Source organism: Argopecten irradians, chromosome 2, assembly GCF_041381155.1.
Source record: "Argopecten irradians isolate NY chromosome 2, Ai_NY, whole genome shotgun sequence".
Taxonomy (NCBI): Eukaryota; Metazoa; Mollusca; class Bivalvia; order Pectinida; family Pectinidae; genus Argopecten; species Argopecten irradians.
The window spans coordinates 35919161-35943731 of record NC_091135.1 but is presented as its reverse complement, the minus strand read 5'-3'; the positions used below and the strand labels follow the sequence as shown (position 1 = coordinate 35943731).

The following is a 24571-nucleotide window of genomic DNA, read 5'->3' as shown; positions in this document are numbered from 1 at the left end:
TTTACAATTGGAATAGTGGGTTTCAAATGGACATGTCACTGAGATATAAATCATAATGCTTCCTTCCTGCATACAGGTAACGGTCAGGTACATTATGTACACTTAAGTGTGTATCATATATGACCTACAGGTCAAAGTTGATATGAGATAAAGGAAGGGCTGACCTCCTATTCTATATAACATAATCATTGAAGTGCGGTGATTTTTGCATATATCTATTTGCATTTCGTGGTCAAAGTTCATCAAGTACTAGCATCATATTTATCATAGAATCGGCTGTGGCATTGTCGGAAAATGTTTAGCACATATCTTTTGCTATATTGCATTTTTTTTTTTTGCATTTGTATTCGGTATTGATGAAAAACAGCATTTCAGAATTTCGGCACATGCGCCTATTCGATTGACTTACGTCTGAGACGCAACAGTGATCGAGAGACGATTATATGCCTATATATTTTGAACATTGTAGGCAATCTGATTTTAAACATAAACTTGTTGTTTTTTATGAATAGTGAAAGATAAAAGTTTGTATACATGGTCAACGTCTTGAAAGGCGATGTATTTGTGGCTCGGGACAGAAAGACAAAAGACAAAAGTCATTTCGTCTTTCTACATCCTAGATGTTACCGGTGTTAATATCGCTGTCATTTAATATCCACCCCTGGACTATCTCATAGTAACTATTGATAAATACTGACCACAATCACATGCCTACAGAGACTTCCTTTGACAATTTCAGAGAGGGATGTCGAACTTCCAGCCATGACATATGTCGTTATTCTATTCCTTTCATGAACATCACAGGAGCAAACTGTATCATCAATTTTCACACATAGAACCTTTAGTTTTGGTATGGCATAGTAATTTGGTGGATATAACCACTTTGATGGTAACTCTGGAGTATTGAGGATATTTTGTCATTACATGTACTCTTTCCAAATTGCAAACTACAACATACATAAACCGGACAACTTGAGGAGAAGAATGACCCCGCAGTTTGTCACACCTTCTTTTCACAAACTTCCTGTGACCAAATTCGATCGCAAGAAAAATTTACAGCAGTTGCGACTAGCCGCGACTTGCTTGCAAGCAGATTTATTTGCGGGAAGATTGCAGCAACCATATTTATTGAGAGGTCGATAGCTGCCGTTTGCAAGTTCAAAGATTGTGGCAACTGTTATTAGATGAGTTTTACCTCTAATATAAGAGTGGTCCCAGTTAACCAGTGAAAACTAGTTTTCAGTCAGTTGAACAGTTGAATCAGTTTAGGAGCCATTTTTTGTTGTTGTTGTGCTGTGGCTTCACATACAGTCTAGATCTGTATTCTATCGATTTTTGATCATTTGCTGAAAGTTTTTACAATGTGAACAAGTGACAGATGTGTAGGTCTACAGGCCTACAACTTATTGAAAGTGTAAATATTATGTAAGATTATGGAAGTAAAGATACTGGAAGGGAGAAGATATCTACATTTATTAGCAACATTGAATTGTATGAGGTGAAAATGACGATTTATAATAAGCTAATTAAATTGATGAAGTTTAAATTCAACAATAATTATAATTGAAGAATTAAATTACTGTTTTCTCTTATTAATATATAAATTAGTATACTTACCTAATTGCATGGCCAATTTTTTTAACTGTAACTGAATTACATATCTGAAACTTGAAACTGGCATGTTCATATACGTGTGTGTGTGTGTGGGGGGGGGGGGGGGGGGGGGCAATGTAAGCCTGAAAAGTTATATATTGTGAGGTGAATGCTTAAGACACTGTATATGAATTAGCCTGAAAAGTTATATATTGTGAGGTGAATGCTTAAGACACTGTATATGAATTAATTAACGTTCAGTTCTTAATTTTTACAAACTGTAGATAGATATAACCTATCATGTGCTACTGTGTACGAAATGTTATGGGTGTACGTGTACATGGAAAAATGTACATGTAGCAAATTTTAACATCAAAAGTTTTTAATTTTGGTGTTTATGAAATGAAGTATCATTTTCATAAAACATGCCAAGAAGATCAGATTGGATTTACTGAAAGGTATTGCAGCAAGCTTGAGGCAACTGGTTGCGGTAAACTAATTTGCAAACGAAATGTGAACTTGTCGCAAGCTTGCGGCAAACGTTTGCGGGAAACAATGCTTACGAAATGTGAGCTTGTCGCAATTGCATACTTGCTTAGTGATTGTAGCCTTTTATTTCTGTAAGGGATTCGAGTGGTCTTGATTTATGTTAATCTTGTGTCCTTATACAAACGTTACAAATCTGTCCATAGAATCGATCGTCAAGCAGGACTTTGGTTTTCATACACCAACTATCTTACTCCTGAAATTGAGTTATTAACATGATAGCATTTCGTCCACATAGACACATTATTAGGCCAATGCTCTCTAATTACACAACCTTGGTAGTCATTTATTCGTGCATGCTGATAACATGTAACGCTAACATATTTCCCAGTTTCTAGCCTAAGAATAATCAATTTAGCCTAAAAGTGACGACTTTGAATAAAGGCCAAAGTTTTTTTTAATAACTTGATAGCCTCTTGGTTTTGAGAAACTTTGGAGATTTTGGTATTTCTAACTGTTCTGGCCTCACAGGAATCTGGATTATCTGTTCGTCTTTCATCTGGACAAATGTATAATAAAAGCCTTACAGTTATTGACAGACATTACTTGGCACATTCCAACTTTGTGACCATTAAATAAATATGGTACATGTCTGTAGCTCTCCGCTCCAGAAGGCTACATTTTGTATATATCATCAAATCACTGATGTTGTTATTTAGTGCAGACTTTGACATAGTTGACGCATGTTCCAATATTATTCTATTATGGCCCTTTCCAGAGTGAACTGTTCTCCTATAGTGTTGTCTGGAGAGATATAGTCCCCGAATCGAAGACGAGGGGACTATACCTCGCCAGACAACACTATAGAACTGTTCCCGAGGGAAAGGGCCAAAATGGATTTAGTACGTCATATGACATTCATTATGACGTCATATATTTGGTCGCGTGCTCATTCCCGGGGGACTATACTTTGGTATAGTTCCCGTAGTCAGGTATAGTCTCCCGTAGTCAAGAAGGACATGGAACTGTCGCAAAATAGATCATAGCTGTTATCCAATCGCATTCCTAGTAATTATCATGTGATGTACTAAATATCTCAAGTGAAGGTACAGATCTTTAATCCAAACAACTTTGGTTGCCCTCCTTTCCAGTGTGTCTTATATTCCATACCAATTGTTTGGACATCTCAGTAATTGAGAAGACGTCTCGTCTCGAAAAAGTACACAACATATTTCTATTTAAGACTTTTAATAAAACACCAGTACATCATATCAAATTCATAACAAATAGAAATAATTCGAACAATAGAGACTCTGTTTAATACTGTGAAATTCTTTTCAAAAACAATAGACTATAATGAAAACAGTGCTACGATTCCATACTGATCTACCAGAATGAGTTCCCTTTTTTCAATCCGTCAGAGCTCTGGTACATGTACATGATAATATATTGTTCACACATTCAGACACAATTATAAAAGCAAAAGCACAAAAATCATTTCAAAATATACTCTGATAAAATCTAATATTTAAAGGCACTAAAGCTCATTAAAATGCACTAAGAAATCTCAATCTGGTTAATTTACTCTTACAGTAAGTTCTAGTCCAGTAGATCAAGAATTAATACATGCAAGTGATCCACGTCATTGGCAGATTTACAGTGCAAATAACATCTTCAAAATACCTACATTTGGTTATGGATAACTAACTATTTAAAAATCATTTTTTGCATACTAAGCAATGATAAATAATTCTGCATTAAAGGAATGGAATCACGTGTTACCGAGTCTTTACTGGATTATAGTCAGGTAAGGTTTGGTCCTCTCATGGATCTTTCCAAGAAAAATAAAACATTTTCAGAAAGATATTTATGGAATGAAGAACTTTGGCTCAGCTCTATAATTGATACATCTAATGGTCCCAAGATAGAATACTGAAATGCTTTCTCTGCTTATCATGTTCCATTCTTTTTCTTCAAAATATCTAATAAATAGGAAAAAGTGCATAAATAAAAGTGAAATACATAATTAATAACAGAGCACAGCGAAAAGGCAAATCATTGCTTCCGCGTTCAACTTCATTTCCATCAAAACATCTAATAGATTGGAAACAGGACATAAGAAAAGTGGAGTACATCATTAATCACACCTCGACCACAGTATTTCAATAGAAATGTTTCTTTTCCTAGTGGAATGCTTTTGATGATTGATAGAAATCAATCCATGCAATATATTGTAATATATATTTCTTAGATTTTTAAACAATGCATACAAACAATATATTTCAAATGAAATAACTAAATGTTTAAAAAAAGAATAATTTTGATCTTAACATTGCAATTTAATAATCATCCTTGAAAAATACTCTATAGCCAAGTATTTATAAGGAAACATGATTCATCTCATAACTGGTTCCTTCATCCATGTCATAAATATTGCAAGACACATGCATGATACATGTATCACTATTGTTACACCAGTAATAATGACATCATAATATGACATAACTATATCGCACAGTTGTCTTGGTAGATGAAAATGCCACCTACATTTTGTACATCTGAGCCTAATTTCACCTCTCTTATATGGAAACACAATTAAAAATTTTGTTTATATTACCACAAAAACCAGTTATTTGATAAATAAAATCTCACATTTATGTACATAGCCACTCATGTAAAACACTCTATTTACAGTATCTATCATTTGCATGTTTTAATATCAAATGATAATTATAAAATTCTCTTTCACTTTTAGTGTGGAGATTCTGAGATCAAGCAAATGACAAAATAAGAAAACGTATTGAAAATAGAGAATTTTAACAGCAATATAAATTAACAAAACATATATTTAAATGAATATAAATAATAAGACAGATAAAAACCTGGCAAATAAAAGATGAAACTGATTTAAAGCAAGTACACATTTCAAATATTAAAGGCCCACTACCTTTCATAAACAAAAAATAAATGTTTCAATAACAACATAAGAAAATTTCAATAAATTGCCTAATATCAAGTTACAACACCAAAAAGATGCAAGATTCCCTGCATAATCAATGTTAACAGTGAAGATTTATTTCACTGTTTTGTCATCTGGTGGAGTGATAGTTGACTAACGTGCAGTAATTAGAATGAAAGCGGAAAACATTAGACGGTCAGCATTGTGAAAATTAAGATTTTATTTATCTTTTTTTCTGTCTCCTTTTTTCTTCCACTCAGAATTGAGAATATTAAATTTTGTGAGCATTTTATTTTATTATTTTTGTTTTCATAAAAATTTTAAAAGATTTTATTTATCTTAATTAAATTGTTCAGAAGGCGATGATAAATGTAGTATACACAGTGCTAAACTAATTACTTTTGGGGCACTACAATATTATAGATCTCATAATGCATTATCATTTTAAAAATCAAAAGTCGTTATGGAAAAGTAGTGGCCCTTTAATACATGATTTTAATGTCCATGCATCAAACAAGATTGAGGCCCTTAATTTGGGCCTTAATCGTCACCCATTGCAACTCAATACAGTTATGTAAATACCAGTGCATGAACAAATACAGCATACAAACTCATTTATACACACAGCAATCGATCAAAACCAGAATCCTTCAAATGAAACATGAAAAGTCTAGAAAAAGTTGTTCAATTTCAAACTTTGTGTTAACATGTATAAAATATATGCAGGCTCACTAAACAACAACACTTTTGTGACCCCTTTGGTAAGATCCATTCCAATGTCCAGCTTAATGTTACCAAGGAAAGTGAGGATGGTATTAAGATCCTTTGGGACAGATAAATTAAATGGCATAGTTTGCCAAGTTTGGTACATTGTTTTCTTCTTCAAGTTAATGAAGTGTCAGGTTTAAGATTAGCTGCAATATTGTAGCTCAAAAGACTTTTAGACAGATAATAGTGTCGTCTACAATTGGTGTCTATCACTGCTAATAGCGCAAAGAAATGTTTGTGTAAACCATTATTAAAACATCTGTATTTTATCTTACTTGTTTGATTTCACTTACCTACTAGGCAATAAAACTGAACCGTATAAAATATCAAATTCACAGTGAGACATTATTTTTTTCACATAGATATATGATGGTCTCTTTGAAGGAAAATTATATGGGAAGTCTACAAATTATGAATTTGACGTCTTATGGGTAGTAAAATAGATATTAAGAATGGTCGTTATGTTTCTTTTGGATAAAAATAATATATAAATGCATGTGTATGCCTAAAATAATTGGAAACCTACATCAAAGTATAGAAAACTGTGCCCAAGTGAATTTCTGAGGCAGTGCTTCACTACGACATATAGGGACCATTTTGTACCCGGCCGAAAGATATCGTAGGCCGGTTACGTATATTAGTTCTAGTTGGAGATAGGAAGGGAGGAGGCTGGGAACTCTGGATAAAAACCACTTATTTAGCAAGGGTCAGTACAATTGTACCTGGCAAGGTGGGGTTAGTGGTTGTAATTCAGAACCATCTACATGTAACTACTCAGCCACCACAGCCCTGAAAGGCACACATTATTATATACGTGTACATGTTACAATTCATTACTGAACACAAATTCATTTTGGTTTCTTGATATGTTACATAAATTAATTCAAAATTATTTTTTAACATTTTGACCTTTCTCAAGGTCATCATGCACATGGTGGAGCACTTTCAAATATAGTGAGGACATTGACTAAAATATATGTGATTATAGCACCAATGACTGATCCTAACTGTGTCATAGCTCCACACCACAGGAGAGCTCGCTTCCCTTCCTTCCTGAACAGTGTTGCTATGGAAACCTTTGAAAATGAGATGAGTGCTGTAAAAAGGACCCAAGCCAGTACCTGAAAAAATAAAGGTTTTAAAAATTTAAATACAATAATGATATTTTGAAAATGATTCTAAATTATAAGTTTTGACAATTTAGAAGGAAATATTTGTAAGGAATACTGTAAATCAACTTTGTATGACAAATTTTGACAATTTCCATTTCAAAAAGAAATCCACAAAGATTAACATTTTCTGATTCAAAATTGAATGGAATTTTGTATCAATATGAATGGTAAAGATTGTGAAATTTGTGAATGTAATATGCCTTGTGAAAGAAAGTTAGTTTAAGACTTTACAGTATATATCCTGTACTCATTTTAAAACATCTACCGTGGTATGTGCACATTGAAATTCTTTGCTTTATAATGATTAAACATTCAAATATTTTTATCCATCCTTTTGATTAAGCAAAATTTTGTGAATGTTGCATATTAATATTTATATTTTTGGCAAGGTTGTCAAGTACATGTATACAAGTAAAATATTTTTTTGTCTGCCTTAAACAGCTTTAAATTAGCTTAAATTCACATCTGTAGTATCAGATAACTTTTGTCATTTGTTATCAGCAATTCTTACCACTATTACTGGACCACCGTTACTCTCGACCAACAACGGAGTGGGACTCTGTACAGCAGTCAGCATGATAAAGGCGGCCACACATGTCCCAAAAAAAGTGAGCACATTAATGATTATCCTGGATGCCTCTGGTAGCACAAAGGCTACAAAACAAGCCAGGGGATTGGAGATACTAGATAAGGTGACGGCTAGATGGTATGCACTGTTACCGTAAGGTAGACACGAATAAGTTTGGACAGAAGGCAGAACACCATTACTTATAGCACTGATCCATGCTATTAGAATCAAAAAATAAAAATATGTCCTCCTGCTCAACGCCTCGCTAACTAATGAAGAATGAGTATCTGTGCATACAGCTAGGCTAGGCTTCTTTTTCTTATTGCTAGGGACCAGTTCTGTGTTAGAGTGACCAGTCTGAGATGGATCCTGGTACTCCTCCTCTCGCACTTTACCATGATCACTAGACAGTTCATAATTACTGCTTGAACTGTTTGAGTCAGCACCTTCGACGTCCATGACATATTCCACAGTGTGCTCTCTCTTACAGTAAGGGAGGTAATTCAGTAAAGTAAATGCAACTCCACTCATTATCATCATTGCAAATAGGAAAAAGAAGAAATCCTCGACTGGAAATGTAGGTTCATGATAAATTGGTTGAATCTCATAATGAGAAATGTTTGTAGTTTGGTTTAAAACTGACATGTTTTGACATGTCATCTTGCCAACTCCTTGTCCAAGAGCGACTAAACTTGGAATTAATCCACTCATACCTTCACCAATGAAGTAACCTGTCATATACTCCACTCGGAACAATGACATAAATGGTAAAAAGAGAACAGATGAAGTACAGTCTACACAAGCCAGGAAAAATTGTAAAACTAACAATGCAGTGCTGTGCTCCTCTCCACCAATGTACGACGTTGTCCGCCAGAAAAATGCCAGGAGGAGGCAAGCAACTGCTCCAACAGTAAGGATTAGAAACACAATAGCCTTCTCATTAATCGAATCTTTAGAGCAAGTATAGGCAAGTGTTACCAAAATCGGTCCAATGTTTGCCAACTGGATGATGACTGTTAGATAGGATGGCAGTTTCCAGCCCTCTGGAAGATAGGGAACCATGACTGGTAGCTCTACCCATAATCCATTTACTGCTACCCATGAACCAACACCAAACATGGCCACCACAATGTAAACAAATACATTGATTTCTCCACAGCTGAACACGTTCTTTCCTCTCCCCATGATGTTGAACTGATCTGGTTGCCTTTCAAATTCTGAAACATAAATTTAATTTGAAGACTTTCTTATTTATACATATATACATTTGTAAAATGAAATGGTTCCATGCAAAGGTAAATTTAAATGAATAACAAATAACAAAAGAAAAACTCTGACTTTGCAGCAATGCCTTTTTGCCTTCACAGGTGCCTTCAGGTGGCATGGTACTATGATCACAGGCATATACAGTTGGTAATAGACTAAAGGTTACACATTGTGCACATGGTGTGAACTACGAGTGGACACGGAGTCCACGAGGTTAAGACTACAGGTACACACGGAGTGCACAAGATTTAGACTACAGGTAGACACGGAGTACACTACGTGTGAACACGGTGTCCACTACAGGTGGACATCGTGTCCATGCAGGTAATATGTCCACTTGACAGACAGACAGACTACTAGTAATAGATAATGTGTTACAGAGAAATGAGAAAAGATCTATTTATTCTGCAGTCTATATGGACTTTGACAGATAGAAATATTTATTGCGATCAGAAACATAATATTTATTGCAACATAAAATTGCCGTTAATTACTAGAAACCATTCGTACTGTAATCATTACAGTCTATTTGAATTGATAGATATAACGTAAATGTATCAATACATATTTTCATACAATTTAACTGATAAATTAGGACGTTTAAGTAGTAGAAGTTATAAAAGCAAATTAACTGCATAGCAAATTAACTGTGTACAGGTTGTTACAGTATTCTTCCCCTATCCCTAACTATAACACATCACCTTGTTTGTCTAGGTCTAAATGTACCTAGACACCATGTCCACCCGTAGTGGACACCGTGTTCACACGTAGTGCACTCCGTGTCTACCTGTAGTCTAAATCTTGTGCAGTCCGTGTTTACCTGTAGTCTAAATGGAGTGCACTCCGTGTGCACAAGGGTGAAACCTTTAGTCTACTACCAAACCATTCCGACTGAAGACGCATGTGAAGGCAGAAAGCCCGCGCAGCAAAGCCTCTAGGATCTCTTGTTTGATTATGATTTTTAAAAACACAAACATTACATTACATGTTTTCTTTTCACAGAATTCCTCATTTTGGTAACTTATTGATTACTACAAACAGGTAACTATTACTCAAATGGGTATCTGTTATGCCTACCCATATGCAGGGTTGTGCCTACTCCTACACGTGTATGAGGTCTTGTTCCACCTGATTACATTGGGTGGATATGCGACACGACGCAATGTTAAAAAGTATCTCGCCGTGTTAACCTCTAACATTGTTGGAGTAGGTTGTGCCCAACCTGTTAAAGGAGTGTGTCAATCACAATGATGCGGTACGAAACACAGTTAGATAACGAATGATAATACCATTAATTAGACAAACAAATTTTCCATACAATGTACATATACAGTTGCAACACAACAATCATCATATGAATGAGTACCTTTCTACTAAAAAAATCTGTGAGATTCTGTGGCCTGTGGGTTCACTAAATCATGATCTGATCAGGCTCTATGAAATTATCATATAGCATCTGCTGTATGTTTCTAAATATGAACAGTAACCGGCAGAAGACACTCCTTTTGTTATCCACACTAAAATATGATACCGGCACTTTATGTAATCGTCCTATTTTGTACTCTGTTCAGTCGTGTTAGCAGATGACGCAATTTGGTGTTTTTCTTTAGTCTCAATCATCTTGACGCTTATTGAGAACGTGGAAAAAGCACAAAATACGTTCAAGCGTCTCGCTTTACCCGCTTTACTTCCGGTAAACGGGACATATAAAATTAAAACGAAATGGAAAAAAAAACGAATTTGTTTTTTGTCCCCGCCAAACATTTAAATCTTCTGATAATGATTAACAAAGTTCCACCTACAGCGGAATGCATGCACGTTAGAATGCATTAAGACTTTAATATGACTGAAGCCAAGGCAAGGCCTTATGGGCGCAGCCAGATAATTTATTGAAATAACAAGCCGAATTTTCTGTTTATTTTTTTATTAATATATTCACACTCTATCCTCATCACAAAACTCCCATTTGAGAAAGAAACCACAGAAGAGAAGGATTTTTTTATTTCCATAACAGATATTCCGTTTTGGGTCATCTGAATATATTGGAAGGTGGTCTCAGAGCCTGGCAAAAAGATATGAAAAAACTGTAACGTTTTTTTATCATGTTAAAGTTTTTTCACATCTTTGTGTGACGTAAATGGTACAAAACATATGAAAGCATGGTACACAAAGATGTGAAAGCAGTATGTGGCAGGGTAATTAATTATGTAATTAATTAAGTAACTAATTAGTTTATGTAATTAGTATTAGTGTATTTATGTATAGTTATAAGTTAAGCTGCACCCCTGCACTACATGTATGTGTTGTCCCACTACTGTCTATATGCCACTGTCTTGTTTACCTGTATACCTGTATATTACCTGGAATGAGAGAGTGCATGGATGGATGAGCACATTCTTTGATAATAGGTGTGGGTAGGTACCAGTCAGGTGACTTATTGATTTTATTAGTTTATAGATAAAATAATGTATGTTTTTATTGATCAAACTTTCCCTACAAAATTCTATCTTTGGAGAACTTTCTTTGTCTGTGGGCAGTTCACAGAGAGAGTTTAATGAGAGCAGGTGTGTTGGTGTGTTCTTGTTTCTCCCACTTTTTTTATAATAACATAGGGGTAGTTATGTTGTGACAGCAGTTATAGTCTGCTTCACATATCCACTACTTGGCTTTTACCTGTGTTCTCCCACATTACCTGGATTTTACATGTGTTCTAATTTCTAACAATATTTACATATCATATACCATTTTCATCAGCTAAGTCTATAGAAGACAGTTATACTAAGGAGATGTCTTTTATATAGTTTTGAATTAATACATATCAGAGAATTAAATTATAGGACATTATTTTTATTATGCTGGCATTATATTTTATTTATCTATTTAATTTTGTGCATAATACAATAATTAGTCCGCTAAACCTGCCTATATTATTAGGCTTTTTTATTTATACAGAACGTGCACATACCTATATATTGGGATCTTATGTACTCCACTGCCCCCATGTTACATCCCATTTATGAAATTAAACAACTCTGCACCTGGCCTACGATTTCACATTTTTAAGAGGTACCGCGAGCTGACTATATATTAGGCAAAAAAAAAAAAATTAAATTAAAAAAGCCTAATAATATAGGCAGGTTTAGCGGACACCCGATGGCTTGGGTCCATCGATTGACTACTTAATTGACGAGAGAAGATACCCGACTGCCCCGCCACACTGAGAACCCGCAACAACATCCCTACAGGAAATGGCCGCCACCCCCACAACCATCCGCAGGACCACGCCAAGATCACCGCCCTGGAGATTATAGAGAACATCCGTACCCGCTACGTGGAGGAGGTGAAACCCATACCCAGGATCTACGAAGAATGGGTTACCAAACTGCGAACTTCGACTGCGATAACGATACACTCTCCACTGTCCAACACCTACCAACATTTCAATCTAGCAAGATCGACATTACTCTGCAACGCCAGACGCACCCAACTAACAAAGACCATCCAAGACATCAATCTCGAGGGAAAGTGGACACAGACGACTGCTGGAGAGGGATTCCTTCTTCTTGGCGATGGTAACCAATCCCGCATTACGGCCTTTGCGACATTCAGCTACCTCATCGACATATGTAACGCCAAAACTCTCTTCTGTGATGGAACTTGTCCGACCCAGTTTCACCAGATCTACACCATTCATAGATATACCCGCTTGTCTACAGTTTATTTCCCAGCAAGACCCAGACAACTTACCAACGATTTTTCACACTACTAAAGTCGAAGAAGATGACGGAACTGAAAATCCAACTCAACCCTACTGTTTTCCTGGTTCAACGACCTTGAAGACGCTGATGTACCACACGACACCACCGCATTCACCTCATCACGTCATTACACAGTGGATAGAGCGCGATCAACCATATATATAAATGTTTTAATTTTCATTAATTATCTCTTATACTGTTTAAGTTTCAAATGTTATATATATATATATATATTGATTTTAATTAATTATCTCTCATTAATCAATTAATTTTAAGATAGTGTGATAAAAATATGAAAACTTTTGAAATGGGAATAAAATACATATATAACATATATTAACAGTAAATAGAATTTTGACTGTTTGCAAAATTACAGGTTAAAAATCTACCTGTAAGTCAGTACTTTATCAGAACTGACTATAATTGGTGTGCCATTGTTCTCCAGTGTTTGTATAATTCCTTTGATCTCGAAAAAGTGGGAGAAAGAGGAACAAACCGGTGTGTTTTGGTCTCACAGATATTTTGTGGAATTTGGATTTGTCTAGGAGGAAACTCTTCTACTTCTGTAAGTCTTCTTTTTCTATTTCTTACTAATATTGTATATTCTGTGCAATGTTCATAAAATTAATTATTTATATTAATTTGCCTTATTTTGGTAAAATTATCGGAATGTGTTAAAACTATTTCTGAATAAGTTGAATTGACTTGAAAGTGTAAAAGCATAGAAGGCCTAGGGTACTGATCTTGGGCCTGTAGCATGCTGGGATGAAGGGCTACCAAGTTTGTTTAAATGAATGACCTTGACCTTCATTCAAGGTCACAGGGGTCAAAAAGGCTAAAATCTTTTAAACGACTTCTTCTCAAGAACCAGAAGGCCCAGGGTACTGATATTGGGCCTGTAGCATGCTGGGATGAAGGGCTACCAAGTTTGTTCAAATGAATGACCTTGACCTTCATTCAAGGTCACAGGGGTCAAATAGGCTAAAGATCCTTTAAACAACTTCTTGTGAATAACTTAGAGGCCTAGAAACCTGATATTGGGCCTGTGACATGCTTGGATGAAGGGCTATCAAGTTTGTTCAAATGATTGACCTTGACTTTCATTCAAAGTCACAGTGGTCAAATAGGCTAAAATCTTCTTCTCAAGAACCAAAAGGCCCAGGATAAATATATTGGGCCCGTGACATGCTTGGATGAATGGCTATCAAGTTTGTTCAAATGAATGACCTTGATCTTCATTCATGGTACTCACTTGCAATCCAATATTTACCATTTTTGATCATAGGTCAAGCTTTACAGATGTCATGTCATGCGATGTGCGTTAACTTTTCATTCAAACGACTTCTTCTCAAGAACCAGAAGGCCCAGGGTACTGATATTGGGCATGTAGCATGCTAGAATGAAGGGCTATCAAATTTGTTCAAATGAATGACATTGACCTTCATTCAAGGTCACAGGGATCAAATAGGCTTAAATCTTGAAACGACTTCTTCTCAAGAGCCAAAAGACCCGGGGTACTGATATCAGGCCTGCAGCATGTTCAAATGAATGACCTCGATCTTCATTCAAGGTCACAGGGGTCAAAAAGGCTAAAATCTTTAAACGACTTCTTCTCAAGAACCAAAAGGCCCATGGGCCTCTTGTTAATAAATAATAAAGATATCTTATTGATTTTCGGTGGTTATTGATACTGTAAACATTGAAATATTAACAAACAAAATCAACATAGTGATCCAGATCTACCTTGTATTTTGTCTGCTGGTCAAAAGCGCTTAGGTGACCCCAACCAGCGTTCTTTTGTGAATTATCCCCATTCACCTTCCAACTTTCGTTTTTCGAACGATGTTGTCTGACATCAAAGGAAGCAGACGGTATCTAAATGGGGGCTATTTATCTTAGAATAAAGCCGATATCATGCTTCCCCCCTGACTAATGTCATTCTTGTGAGGTAAGATTTACTGATATTCATTTCCAACCGGATATGCAAAATATATTGCATTTAATATTTATCATTTACATTAAATACAAGCATTTTCGCAATTTTATAATTGTTTCAATGGAAGTTTGTTAAGACAATTTTATCGTTTAAAAATCATATAGAGGTTTGTAAATTTTAAACAGATCAATACCTTTCTAATTAGTTACACGTACATACATGTACATGTTGGAGAGTCAGGGTCAATAATCAGACAATATACACTGGCAGAACATAGCAAATGATGCTGAAATACCTTAATTATTGTCATGACAGGCAGTTGTAAAGTGGAGCTGACGGGAGCTTTATGTACTATGCGGAAATCAAGCATGTCTGTCACAACCATGCATTAATGATCAAAATTAATTTAGATAAGGTACTTATTCAACATTATAATATATACATTTTGTTGTATATATGTTTCTGATATATGTATGAAGCCAGTGTCAAAAAAAAAAAAAAAAAATAAAATTACATGTAATTATGAGCTGTCCTTTGAAATAAAAGTTTTTGTTAATTATATACATGGTATTTTGATTATTTTTAATTTCAATATATATAGCTTCATTATCAATTAATGGAAACGCAACAACCATTTAAATGCATATCCCTATTGACTAGCATTGTTGTATAACTACATACGTATTTGTGTGATGAGTATACGTAATACGTTTACAAGAGAGATTGCCACCTGAGTAGACAAGTTACTCCAAGTCTCTGCAGGGGCTAAGAAACATAAATCTTTAACCAACATCTTGTTACGTTCTGAAAGCCTGAGAGTCGTAATATTGGGCCTATTGCATATTGAGACAAATGGCTATCAGTTTTGTTAATATGCTTGCAGACCTTGACTTACATTCAATGTCACAAGGACCAACACCCCTAAAACCTGTAAACGACTTGTCAAGTTCTGGAAAATCTAGAGACCTGATATTGGGTTGGCTGAAATAAAGGACTACTGTTTTTTAATACAAATACACCATGACCATGTCTGTTCTGCAGTTGTCTTCAGTTTTACTATGAGATATAGTCCTGGGGTAGAGATTGTAAGTGATCGAAGCCCATGCAATATCGAGGAGGCTACCATTGAGGATACATAACCCTTTGATGGTGAAAAGCTCGCCAAGTTGTCAAATAGCAATTTCTAGTGCTCATTTTGTAAGCATTCAATTTGAAGTCGGTTCCCTTACTGACACATGTTCTTGGCTCAGGCCGTTGGAAGATTGACATTCGTGTGTTGTCTTGGTTCATGTAGACTGTAAATGGATAAACATGGTTATATTTTGCACTGAATAAATTACTACTTTGATGCATTTGAACAAAAGTATAAGTTGATAAATTGTTAGTAATATCATACATAACTAATAACAATGTTTATTTCTTACTTCTTACTGATACATGTACCTGAGCTACATGGACTTCTTCATCATCCAGTGGCTACAGTACAAAGCAATACACTTGAGGATTTCCAGTCACATATATCCAAAAAGTAGTACTGGAAGACCTTAACCCCATTCCATAAACTCCATACCATATCGTATTGCATAAAAAAATAACATGCACCTTCACTGTACAAATTTAACTTCAGCACAACAGATATACACTGCCTATGCTTTATGTTTTCCAGGGGTTTTGTAATTCCCAAGCATGTAATGTTGATGTGTTTGTTAAGTTGTGGTTCTGTTGGAATACTTTTTGAAATTGTTGATTGAGAACATTTGCGTTTGCAGTGTTGTCTGTTATGAGTTGAATAACCTTACCTAGGGCTGTGATGTCAGTGTTTCTCCTCTAGTTGTTATGATGTAGCTAAATAATTTCTTTCGATTGTATCGTTTGTGTATTCACTGTTGGTGTTCCGGACTTTACTGTAAGGAGATCTTTGATCAATTTTTCTACGTAAGAACGGTATGCATTGCGTATCTGATTTTGTACCACTGCTTTTACTGTTGTGTATGTTTATGTTAGGTGGCGACATTCAGCGTGAATTTGTTACTGTATCCAATGAAGTATATGTTTGTATGTCAAGCTTTTCTGAGGTACGGTTTGTTCTTTTCCAATGATTTATGTAGCGAAGATTTTAATTTATAACATGTTTAATCAGCATATTACTTTGTTTCTTGTTCCAGCGATTTATTCAGTTCGTTTAGATACTGTCTTGATTTGTTTCCAACTGGGTTTCTTCCATCCTCGATACTCCAGGGGTTTCGATAACTTATACAATATCTGCACCCCTGCACCATCTCAAAGCAAGAGCCACAATCTCCAATGTGTTGCAAAGAAGAACACAACAATCGGGTAAGTATACATGTATATTTATGATGTAGTTTATTATTTGATCAAGCATACAAAAGCATTCAACAAGACAGAAGAATTTTGGTCTACAGATAGTTGGTGCATATGAAAAGGCTATAGCTTAATGTATTAGTCCATTATTTCTAAAACGAAACTGTTAAAGATGCTCCACCGCTGACAAATGGTATTTTTTCACTATCAAAAAATAGGAGCAGACGATATAGTATTTTTCTTCAGTTACAAAAGTTGTTTACTTTACACCATTACAACCATTGAAAAGTTTGAACTTCTAATTTAACTTTATGTTACAAATAAAAAAAAAATTAATAGCATCCCGAAAAAACTCTGTGACACTATATCCTATATGGAATGAACTACTGATTGTGCATGCATCAAAGGCAAAATATAGTATTTTATATTATTTTTTGTGTTAATTAGACATTTATATACACGATTAAACACCAATTATTGTTCAAATAATGAATATCATTTATGCTCTGTTGGCGGTGGAGTATCTTTAAGATATATAATATTGGGCTAAAATGAAAATCGATACATTTTATATATTAAGCACATTGTGTAGTAATAAAACTACAATGAACTTGTGAGAAATGTACAATTTATATATTCTTCTGCAAAATAGACATAGCACATTTTTTTCAAAAATAAAATTACAAAGAGATACAGTTTCTTCCGCAAAAAATGAAGTAAACAGCCACAATTAATACTTGTGTATCTGTATAACAAACACCGTCTTCTTGTATTTAACGTTATATTGACACTGGAAACATGTACACTTACACAAAGTAGCACACGATCAAAATTCAAACAGCAATCGGATTAACTCGGAAAAATATCCGGTAATCTTCGGAAATATCCGAAGATTGCCGAAGATTACTCCGAGACGTCGCGATGGGATCAAACTGCGTCAACTAACAGAGTGAAACGGAAGGACATATATAAATATATATATATCAGAATGACAACGAAAGCAGACATGCTGATGATATCGATGCAGCTGAAAGATAATACTGTGAAAAATTGAATGTATAAAACTGTGAAATACTGCTGCTTTTTATTTTTTTGCTTTCGTTCATCATCGCAGTTGATGTTTCTGAACCTTGATAAAGTACATGTACACGTATCACAGTACAAATGTATATCAAAGGTGATAAAAACCATGTATCAGTATTACCATTTTTGAATGATTTTGGCTTCATTTAGTGTATTTTACCTGGATTATGAGCTTGAGTTGATACCAAATTTATGAAGACAAACCGAAGTTATATAAGGAGAGCAGTGAAATTATTTGCAACTTGTAAAAAAAAATAAAATTATTGAGTTAATCAGAAACATAAATTAAATACATGCACATGTACATACATGTAATATTTTACTGAGAATATACAGGCACTTAAGTTACAACTTTATAGGATAAATATAGGTTATATAAGTTTTGTTTAATGATGCGCTCTATGTTTTCTATATTAATATTTGAAAAATGACGTATTCGTGAGACAAAAAGGGCACAAACCATACCTGTAGTCCTTAATTAAGTTCATAAGTTATATAACCCATGACAAAATATACGGATTTTTATGAAATGTCTACTGTCTGATCAAATGGACAGCAAACTACATTCGTAAGGAGAACCAACATTCATTTTGTAAAAAAATAAATAAATAAAAATGATGTGAAACCTATGGCAGCGACTAAGGGAATTAGCAAAATTGCATCTATCATGTAATCAGCTAAAATAGGTATGACAAACCTTGAAATCGAAAGCATACAACATGATATTTCCTACTTACATGCATATTTTTGTAAGTTTAACTTCTTTCCAAATCCTCATATACAAATTGGTATGGTATAAGAAGTGACTTAGAGTGTTTTATAGGTGGTATTTCATTAAATGGTGTACATATCACAGGTTTAATTGTCGAGAATATAATGTAACAAATCACATATTTTCACGACGAAGATTATGATGTCGTAAGCATGTGCATTTTACAACACACTTTTGCAGGAAATTTTCAACATGTTTTTTTCACTAATGTATTAATCATAATAAATGTTTTATAATATGATATTTCATCGAGGACGATTCTATAATCACAGGAGTTTGACGTTCTGTCAATAATATATCGTATATATATAGTAAATACTCCTAATTACTAGACGTATGTCAATAATATATCGTATATAGGAGTATTTTTTATATATGTAAACTATATATTATTGACAGAACGTCAAACTCCTGTGCTATAATGTACATGTAATATTGATGAATTATCTAGTAAACTACTATAATTATTATTATAATATGCACGCATAGGTAAACTCCAGTTAAGTAGACAAAGTACATGTATAAGAAACTTGTATGAAACAGACTATAATTACTATTTATTTGATCTTTTTACCTATTGTTATAGAATGTAGGCGTAGCGGGAACACACCATCGACACCCTGCTTTGCCAGCACGATTTTGACAGCTTCGTGGGCGGGTACTGGCCTATGTGACGTCACAGACAAAAGGAACTGTCGGATACGAGCGACTGAGGAAAATATGCCATTTTTAAACACCCGAATAAGATATGAAAACAAAAGTTTTTTTTTTTGAAAATCATGATTTAACATGTTTTAATGATGAATACAATTTGAGCTCTTTAGGGTTTCTATCACCTTTAATAACCTAAAATAATCTTATTTCCTGTGGTTGAGTTTGATATATAACTACTCCCTTTGAGTGATGTTTGGAGCAAAAGTGCCTCCTCCACCTTAATAAAATTACACAATTAAAATATTTAAACAGGTAACTATTGCATTCTTCCATTCTGCACATGTCAATGCTTTATCAATGTATACATGTATATATTGTTATGAGCCAATCAGAATATTTTACCTTCATAAGTAGTCAATCAGAATATTTTACCATAATATTTTACCTTTGTAAAATCTAACTCTATACAATAATGTATTATCATAATATAAAAACGCCACATACTTGTACTGTATATGCTGTACAAACATGTATAGTACATTTATGGCATGAAATATTTCATCTTTTTACATATCCACACGAATTAAATATTGTATAAAAACTATTATAATTTGCGCACCAGTGTTATTTGCGCAGGTAAATTTTGGGGATGAAAATGCAGAGAAAATCTACTCTATCAAAGTAATTTGCGTACCCCAAATTCATTTTTTGCACGAAACATCGAAACATCGCTTGATAGATGGACATACATTGCAATTGTTTTAAGGAATGCTGCAGGATAAAACGTATACATGTACATAGTAAATTTCTGAAAATGTATGCTGTATTTTTGGCTCGGGTCAGAAGGAAAAAAAGTGACGAGCCTTTTGGTCAGAAAGAAAAAAAGTGGCTCCATTTTTTTTCTTTCTGAACCCTAGCTAAAATACAACATTCAATATATACCATGATCATATTCACGTCATTTAGGAACATATATGATCAACTATATGAACATATTGAAACCCCATCAAGCGCCATTCAAATGATACAGATTATTATCTATCGCACATACGACACCGATCGATGGAGTTGGACTGATACTCTCTACATAATGAGCTGTTTTTACTCATAAATAATTCCAAAATACATGTAGTTTTATTTTTTTAAATACTTTTCAAATTTTTAAAGACATTTCTTGTATATTTGAAATAGCTAATATATATGGATGAATGAGAAAGACATACATTTATCACATTATCTGCCTGATATCCAGTGATTTCGCCCGTGTAATATTTTTGCGTATGTCACTAGTGTAATATGACCTGCAGCGATTTTCATTGGCTGGAAATTCAAATATTCAAACAATAAAATGACGTCACGAAAAACGAGGTGACGTCAGGTTTACGAGGACGGTGGGACAAAATGGTGGCCTCCGCTGGATTTCCGGAATACATTTTGACGTTATTTTTGTTTTGTTTTGTAGGTATTTGTAGTTGTGTGATAAAAAGTATCTTAAATTTGTGATCATTTCATGTGAGATCTTATGAAACTCGTCTCGAATAACTTCTTAAGACTCGTTTCATAAAATCTCATATGAAATGATCACTCATGTAAGATCCTATATTTATGAACTGGAGATCTTTGAAAAGCATCTACATGTACAATTAAAGAACAGCTACAATACATTATAGAATGTACATGTAGCAAATTACATGAAAAGAAATAAAAAAAACACCAACATTTCCTCAACTCACTACAAATCATTCATCAACTAGATTTGAAGTTTTACCATATTTACATGTATTTCTGTTAATCTAGCTACAGCATCATTATGTTTTTATATATATAAACAGGTTCATGTTGCTGTTTAAAATCGCTAAAATTAATAGACAAGTACATGTAAATTGATTAAATTACATGGCATAGAAACTAGATTTTCTGAACTCTACTAGCGGTTAAAAAAAGCAGATTACACTGGTACTGTCGCAGTATTGTTAATACCTATGCATGTATAAACTTAAGGCACTTGGTGAAAAGTTGACAAAATTGTACAGTAACATTATAGTTGGTTTGATTTAACAATCTTATCAGCTCATTAACAGGTATAGTATGGTGGTTTTCAAAAATTGAAATATGAAGCTTATGTTATAATGACTCCCATTAAAATTATCATGAATTTTGCTTCTACCTGTAATTGCTGCCACATATAAATTATTCTGTATATGACATGTCCACTGAACAAGTGGTTTGGAGAAAAGTCCTACAATTTCTTAGGTTTACTGTAATATGTACGTGTTCTATATATACATGTAGTAACAATGTATATGGTTTAAGAAATTAGACTTCTTCAATCTGGCCAGAGTCTGTTATCCATTTCTGACAGTTTAAGATATTCAGCAAATGATGGTCTAGATTTTTTTTGTCTATATCAGACTATTTAAGATATATTTAGTGAGTGAGAGACTGTTGTCCATGCTTGACTGTGTAAGATATTTAACAAGCAAGTGAGAGTCTGATGTCTACATTTTGTATATTGGACTGTTAAGCAAGTGAGTGTCTGTTATCCATGTCTGAATGTTTCAGAACTTTCAGACTATGCCGTGGTTGTCCTGAAATGGTGTCTTTTTGTCAGTAAGGATGTTACTAGTGGAATCTTCGCATCTTTATCAACCATTATTCCATTGATTCTTGTCATAACTTTCAATACGTCCAAATCTTCCCCTGTTTCTTTTAAATTCACAACATGGGTCGTAAATGCCTCAATAACTGCTGAGATGTAAGGAGATGGTTTCTTTTCCTTCCAGTTACCTGTTTTATAATTAAAGACAAAATATATCATTGACTGCCAAATGGCTGTAGTCTGAATTAAAATTAAAACTGACATGAAGCTAAACTAAATGTCATGGATTATGCATGGTATGTTTAGGATATATATATGGCTGGATGTGGGGGTCATGTGGTAATTATCATTACAAGCGATCCTAGAGGGATCTTGCAATTGGCGCCCACCAAAGAATGATCTACACATCTGACAATGGAAAGAAGGATCTTTTCACTGCTTTTCTCTTCTCCCTTTCAAATACTGAATGCAAACAAAAAGTTTGCTCACAAATTCTTTTACATAACCAAGAGGCAAAATATGGCATAAATGTATTGTTCTACATTTCTTATGAAACATATAACATAAAACATTGACAATTCCACGTCATTGTTTAGTATTTTAATTGATACCGTTGTAATTACAAATTGTTGATCAATACGATTAAGCAGTTACAATATGTACTCTGTACCCATACTCAAGCCAAAATCATGCATGTTAAACGAATGAACTACATAACCACTGAGGAGGTGAAAAAATGATTTTTAGGCAAGACAATTCACATAATAAGGTAAACAAACTACTGTCTGAGTGATTGGAACAGTTCTAGACAAAAGTAGCATTACTTAACAAGCAAGGGACAGGGTTCGGCATACAAGATGTTCGACCACAATATCTAATGGCGAACAGCGAGCAAGTTTGAACATTTCACACGCATTTCACCAACATGGACTTTTCTGGCATATCACAGTAAAACCGACTAATCTAATTTCCATAAGAAAAGGTTTTTTTTTTCCGATATGTACCAATTCCAAAAGGCCAAAATAAATTCAAAGTAAAATAAAAAATCATTCCAATGGAATTTAAATTCAGCTAGAACGAATATACGTATCCGGCCTACTATACCTTTCAGCTGGATACGAAATGGACCCCATGTGTGCTAGTGGAGCAGTGCCTCAGAAAATCACTCGGGCTAAATTTTTTATACTTTGTTATCAGTTTCCAATTATTTTAATCGTATGCATGCATTTATGTATTTCCCCCCCCCCCCCAAAAGAAACATATAAGGACCATTCTGAATATCTACTTTACCACTCATAAGACGTCAAATTCATAATTTTTAGACTTGTCGTATAACTTTCCTTCGAAAAGGCCATCTTATTTATAAGTGAAAAGAATAAAGTTTCGCTGTGAGTTTGATATTTTATACGATTCAGTTTTATTGCCTAGTAGGTAAAAAAATATAAGTGATATAAAACAAGTAAGATAAAGTGCGTTCAGAAGTTTCAATAATGGTTTGCAGTAAATAAATATTTCTTTGCTCCATTAGTAGTAATAGGCACCAATTGTAGCTCTAAAGACGACACCATTATCTTTCTTAGTCTTTTGTGCTATAATATTGCAGCTAATATTCAGCCACTATAGGGCTTTCTTCAGTACCGTATAAAGCTTGTATATTAATAATCTGAAATAAAATGCCAATATAAATTCAAAGTAAAATCAAAAATCATTTCTATGGAATATATATTCAGCCACTATAGGGCCTTTTTCAGTCCAAACCAACATAAACACAACGTGTTCGTCTACATGTTTGTTTACATCTACATGTATTATGCGCTGGCACAAAATATCTTGGGCTGCTTGATGTTCATGGAGGGTTATTTCGACGTAGCATGCTATGTGCACTAAATCAACCCCAGTCTGTTTAAACAACGGTCATAATCACAAGATACTTTGTCAGATACTCTTGTAGCCATATATACATGACACTGACGTATCAAATGGGATAATATATGCAATCACATGCACTGTATAAAAGATGGATGTATCAGTTGTTTCGAGGTGGCAATCCAAATTGTAGTCAAAATGTCTGACACTCGACAAAGGGTGTGATATTATTAACTTAGCAGAAACAGTCGATCACTTCATTTGTCAAATGTAATAAGAGATGGCTACTTAATGGTCAAGTTAATGTTGTTTCTTTTCCATGTACAAAATGTAATTGATAATCTATAGGGATCAATGAAGAGAAACCTGGAAATAACAAGAGGCCCAAGAGGCCTTGACGGTCACCTGAGTGCTGATACAGCAAGAGCATTGCAAAGTTGGTTCAAATCTGTAAAAAGTATCTACGAATTAGAATAAACTTAAAAGTTGAACCTTCGTATTAGAATTTTTATTTTTTGTTTTTCATTTTGATAGTTAGTGTAATATGTTACCAAACCTTATGCTTAAAATTCCAATTTGCATTGCCAACATTTAACAAAACCAAACTAGAAGTCAGTCAGTAACAGTGATTTTATAAATATCACTTTTTAACCTATGGAAATTATTTGGTTCCATCAAACCTGTGAATTCAGAAGAAGATTTTTGAAATTTTAGCCATTTTGACCCATTTTGGCCCCGTCCCTCTGGCCCCTGGGGGTCAGCCAGGACC

General features: G+C 34.3%; 2 protein-coding genes and 1 long non-coding RNA gene across 4 annotated transcripts in view; 1 reads left to right on the top strand and 2 right to left on the bottom strand.

Moving 5' to 3' along the window:
• Window positions 1–3310: 3310 nt before the first annotated feature.
• LOC138315318 (solute carrier family 52, riboflavin transporter, member 3-B-like) lies at window positions 3311–10442 on the bottom strand. Of its 2 annotated transcripts, none has more exons than XM_069256235.1 (3): window positions 10179–10442; window positions 7490–8763; window positions 3311–6927 (listed from the first exon to the last, which is right to left on the bottom strand). In XM_069256235.1, exons 2-3 carry the CDS (start codon window positions 8729–8731, stop codon window positions 6730–6732), a joined length of 1440 nt encoding a protein of 479 aa, XP_069112336.1. In that variant the 5' UTR covers window positions 8732–8763; window positions 10179–10442; the 3' UTR covers window positions 3311–6729. The 2 variants fall into 2 exon arrangements, with proteins under 2 accessions (XP_069112336.1, XP_069112335.1); XM_069256234.1 differs by lacking the exon at window positions 10179–10442 and adding an exon at window positions 8885–9022.
• Window positions 10443–13073: 2631 nt separating this feature from the next.
• LOC138315317 (uncharacterized) lies at window positions 13074–19403 on the top strand. Its single transcript, XR_011207483.1, has 3 exons — window positions 13074–13135; window positions 16672–16840; window positions 19270–19403. It is a non-coding gene; the product is annotated as an uncharacterized lncRNA (long non-coding RNA).
• LOC138315314 (caspase-7-like) overlaps window positions 19034–24571 on the bottom strand; it is a 23900-nt gene continuing 18362 nt past the window's right edge. Inside the window, exon 6 of the mRNA XM_069256232.1 lies at window positions 19034–22124. Coding sequence (XP_069112333.1) covers window positions 21910–22124 — 215 coding nt within the window. The 3' untranslated portion in view covers window positions 19034–21909. The remainder of the gene's footprint in view (window positions 22125–24571) is intronic.

Excerpts from the sequence above, each read along its gene's own strand:
- LOC138315318 (XM_069256234.1), bottom strand. The coding sequence starts at position 8,930 with ATGCCACCTGAAGGCACCTGTGAAGGCAAAAAGGCATTGCTGCAAA. Across the intron at positions 8,764-8,884 it reads CAAAAAGGCATTGCTGCAAA|AATTTGAAAGGCAACCAGAT; the intron begins GTCAGAGTTTTT and ends TTTATGTTTCAG. Across the intron at positions 6,928-7,489 it reads ACGGTGGTCCAGTAATAGTG|GTACTGGCTTGGGTCCTTTT; the intron begins GTAAGAATTGCT and ends TTATTTTTTCAG.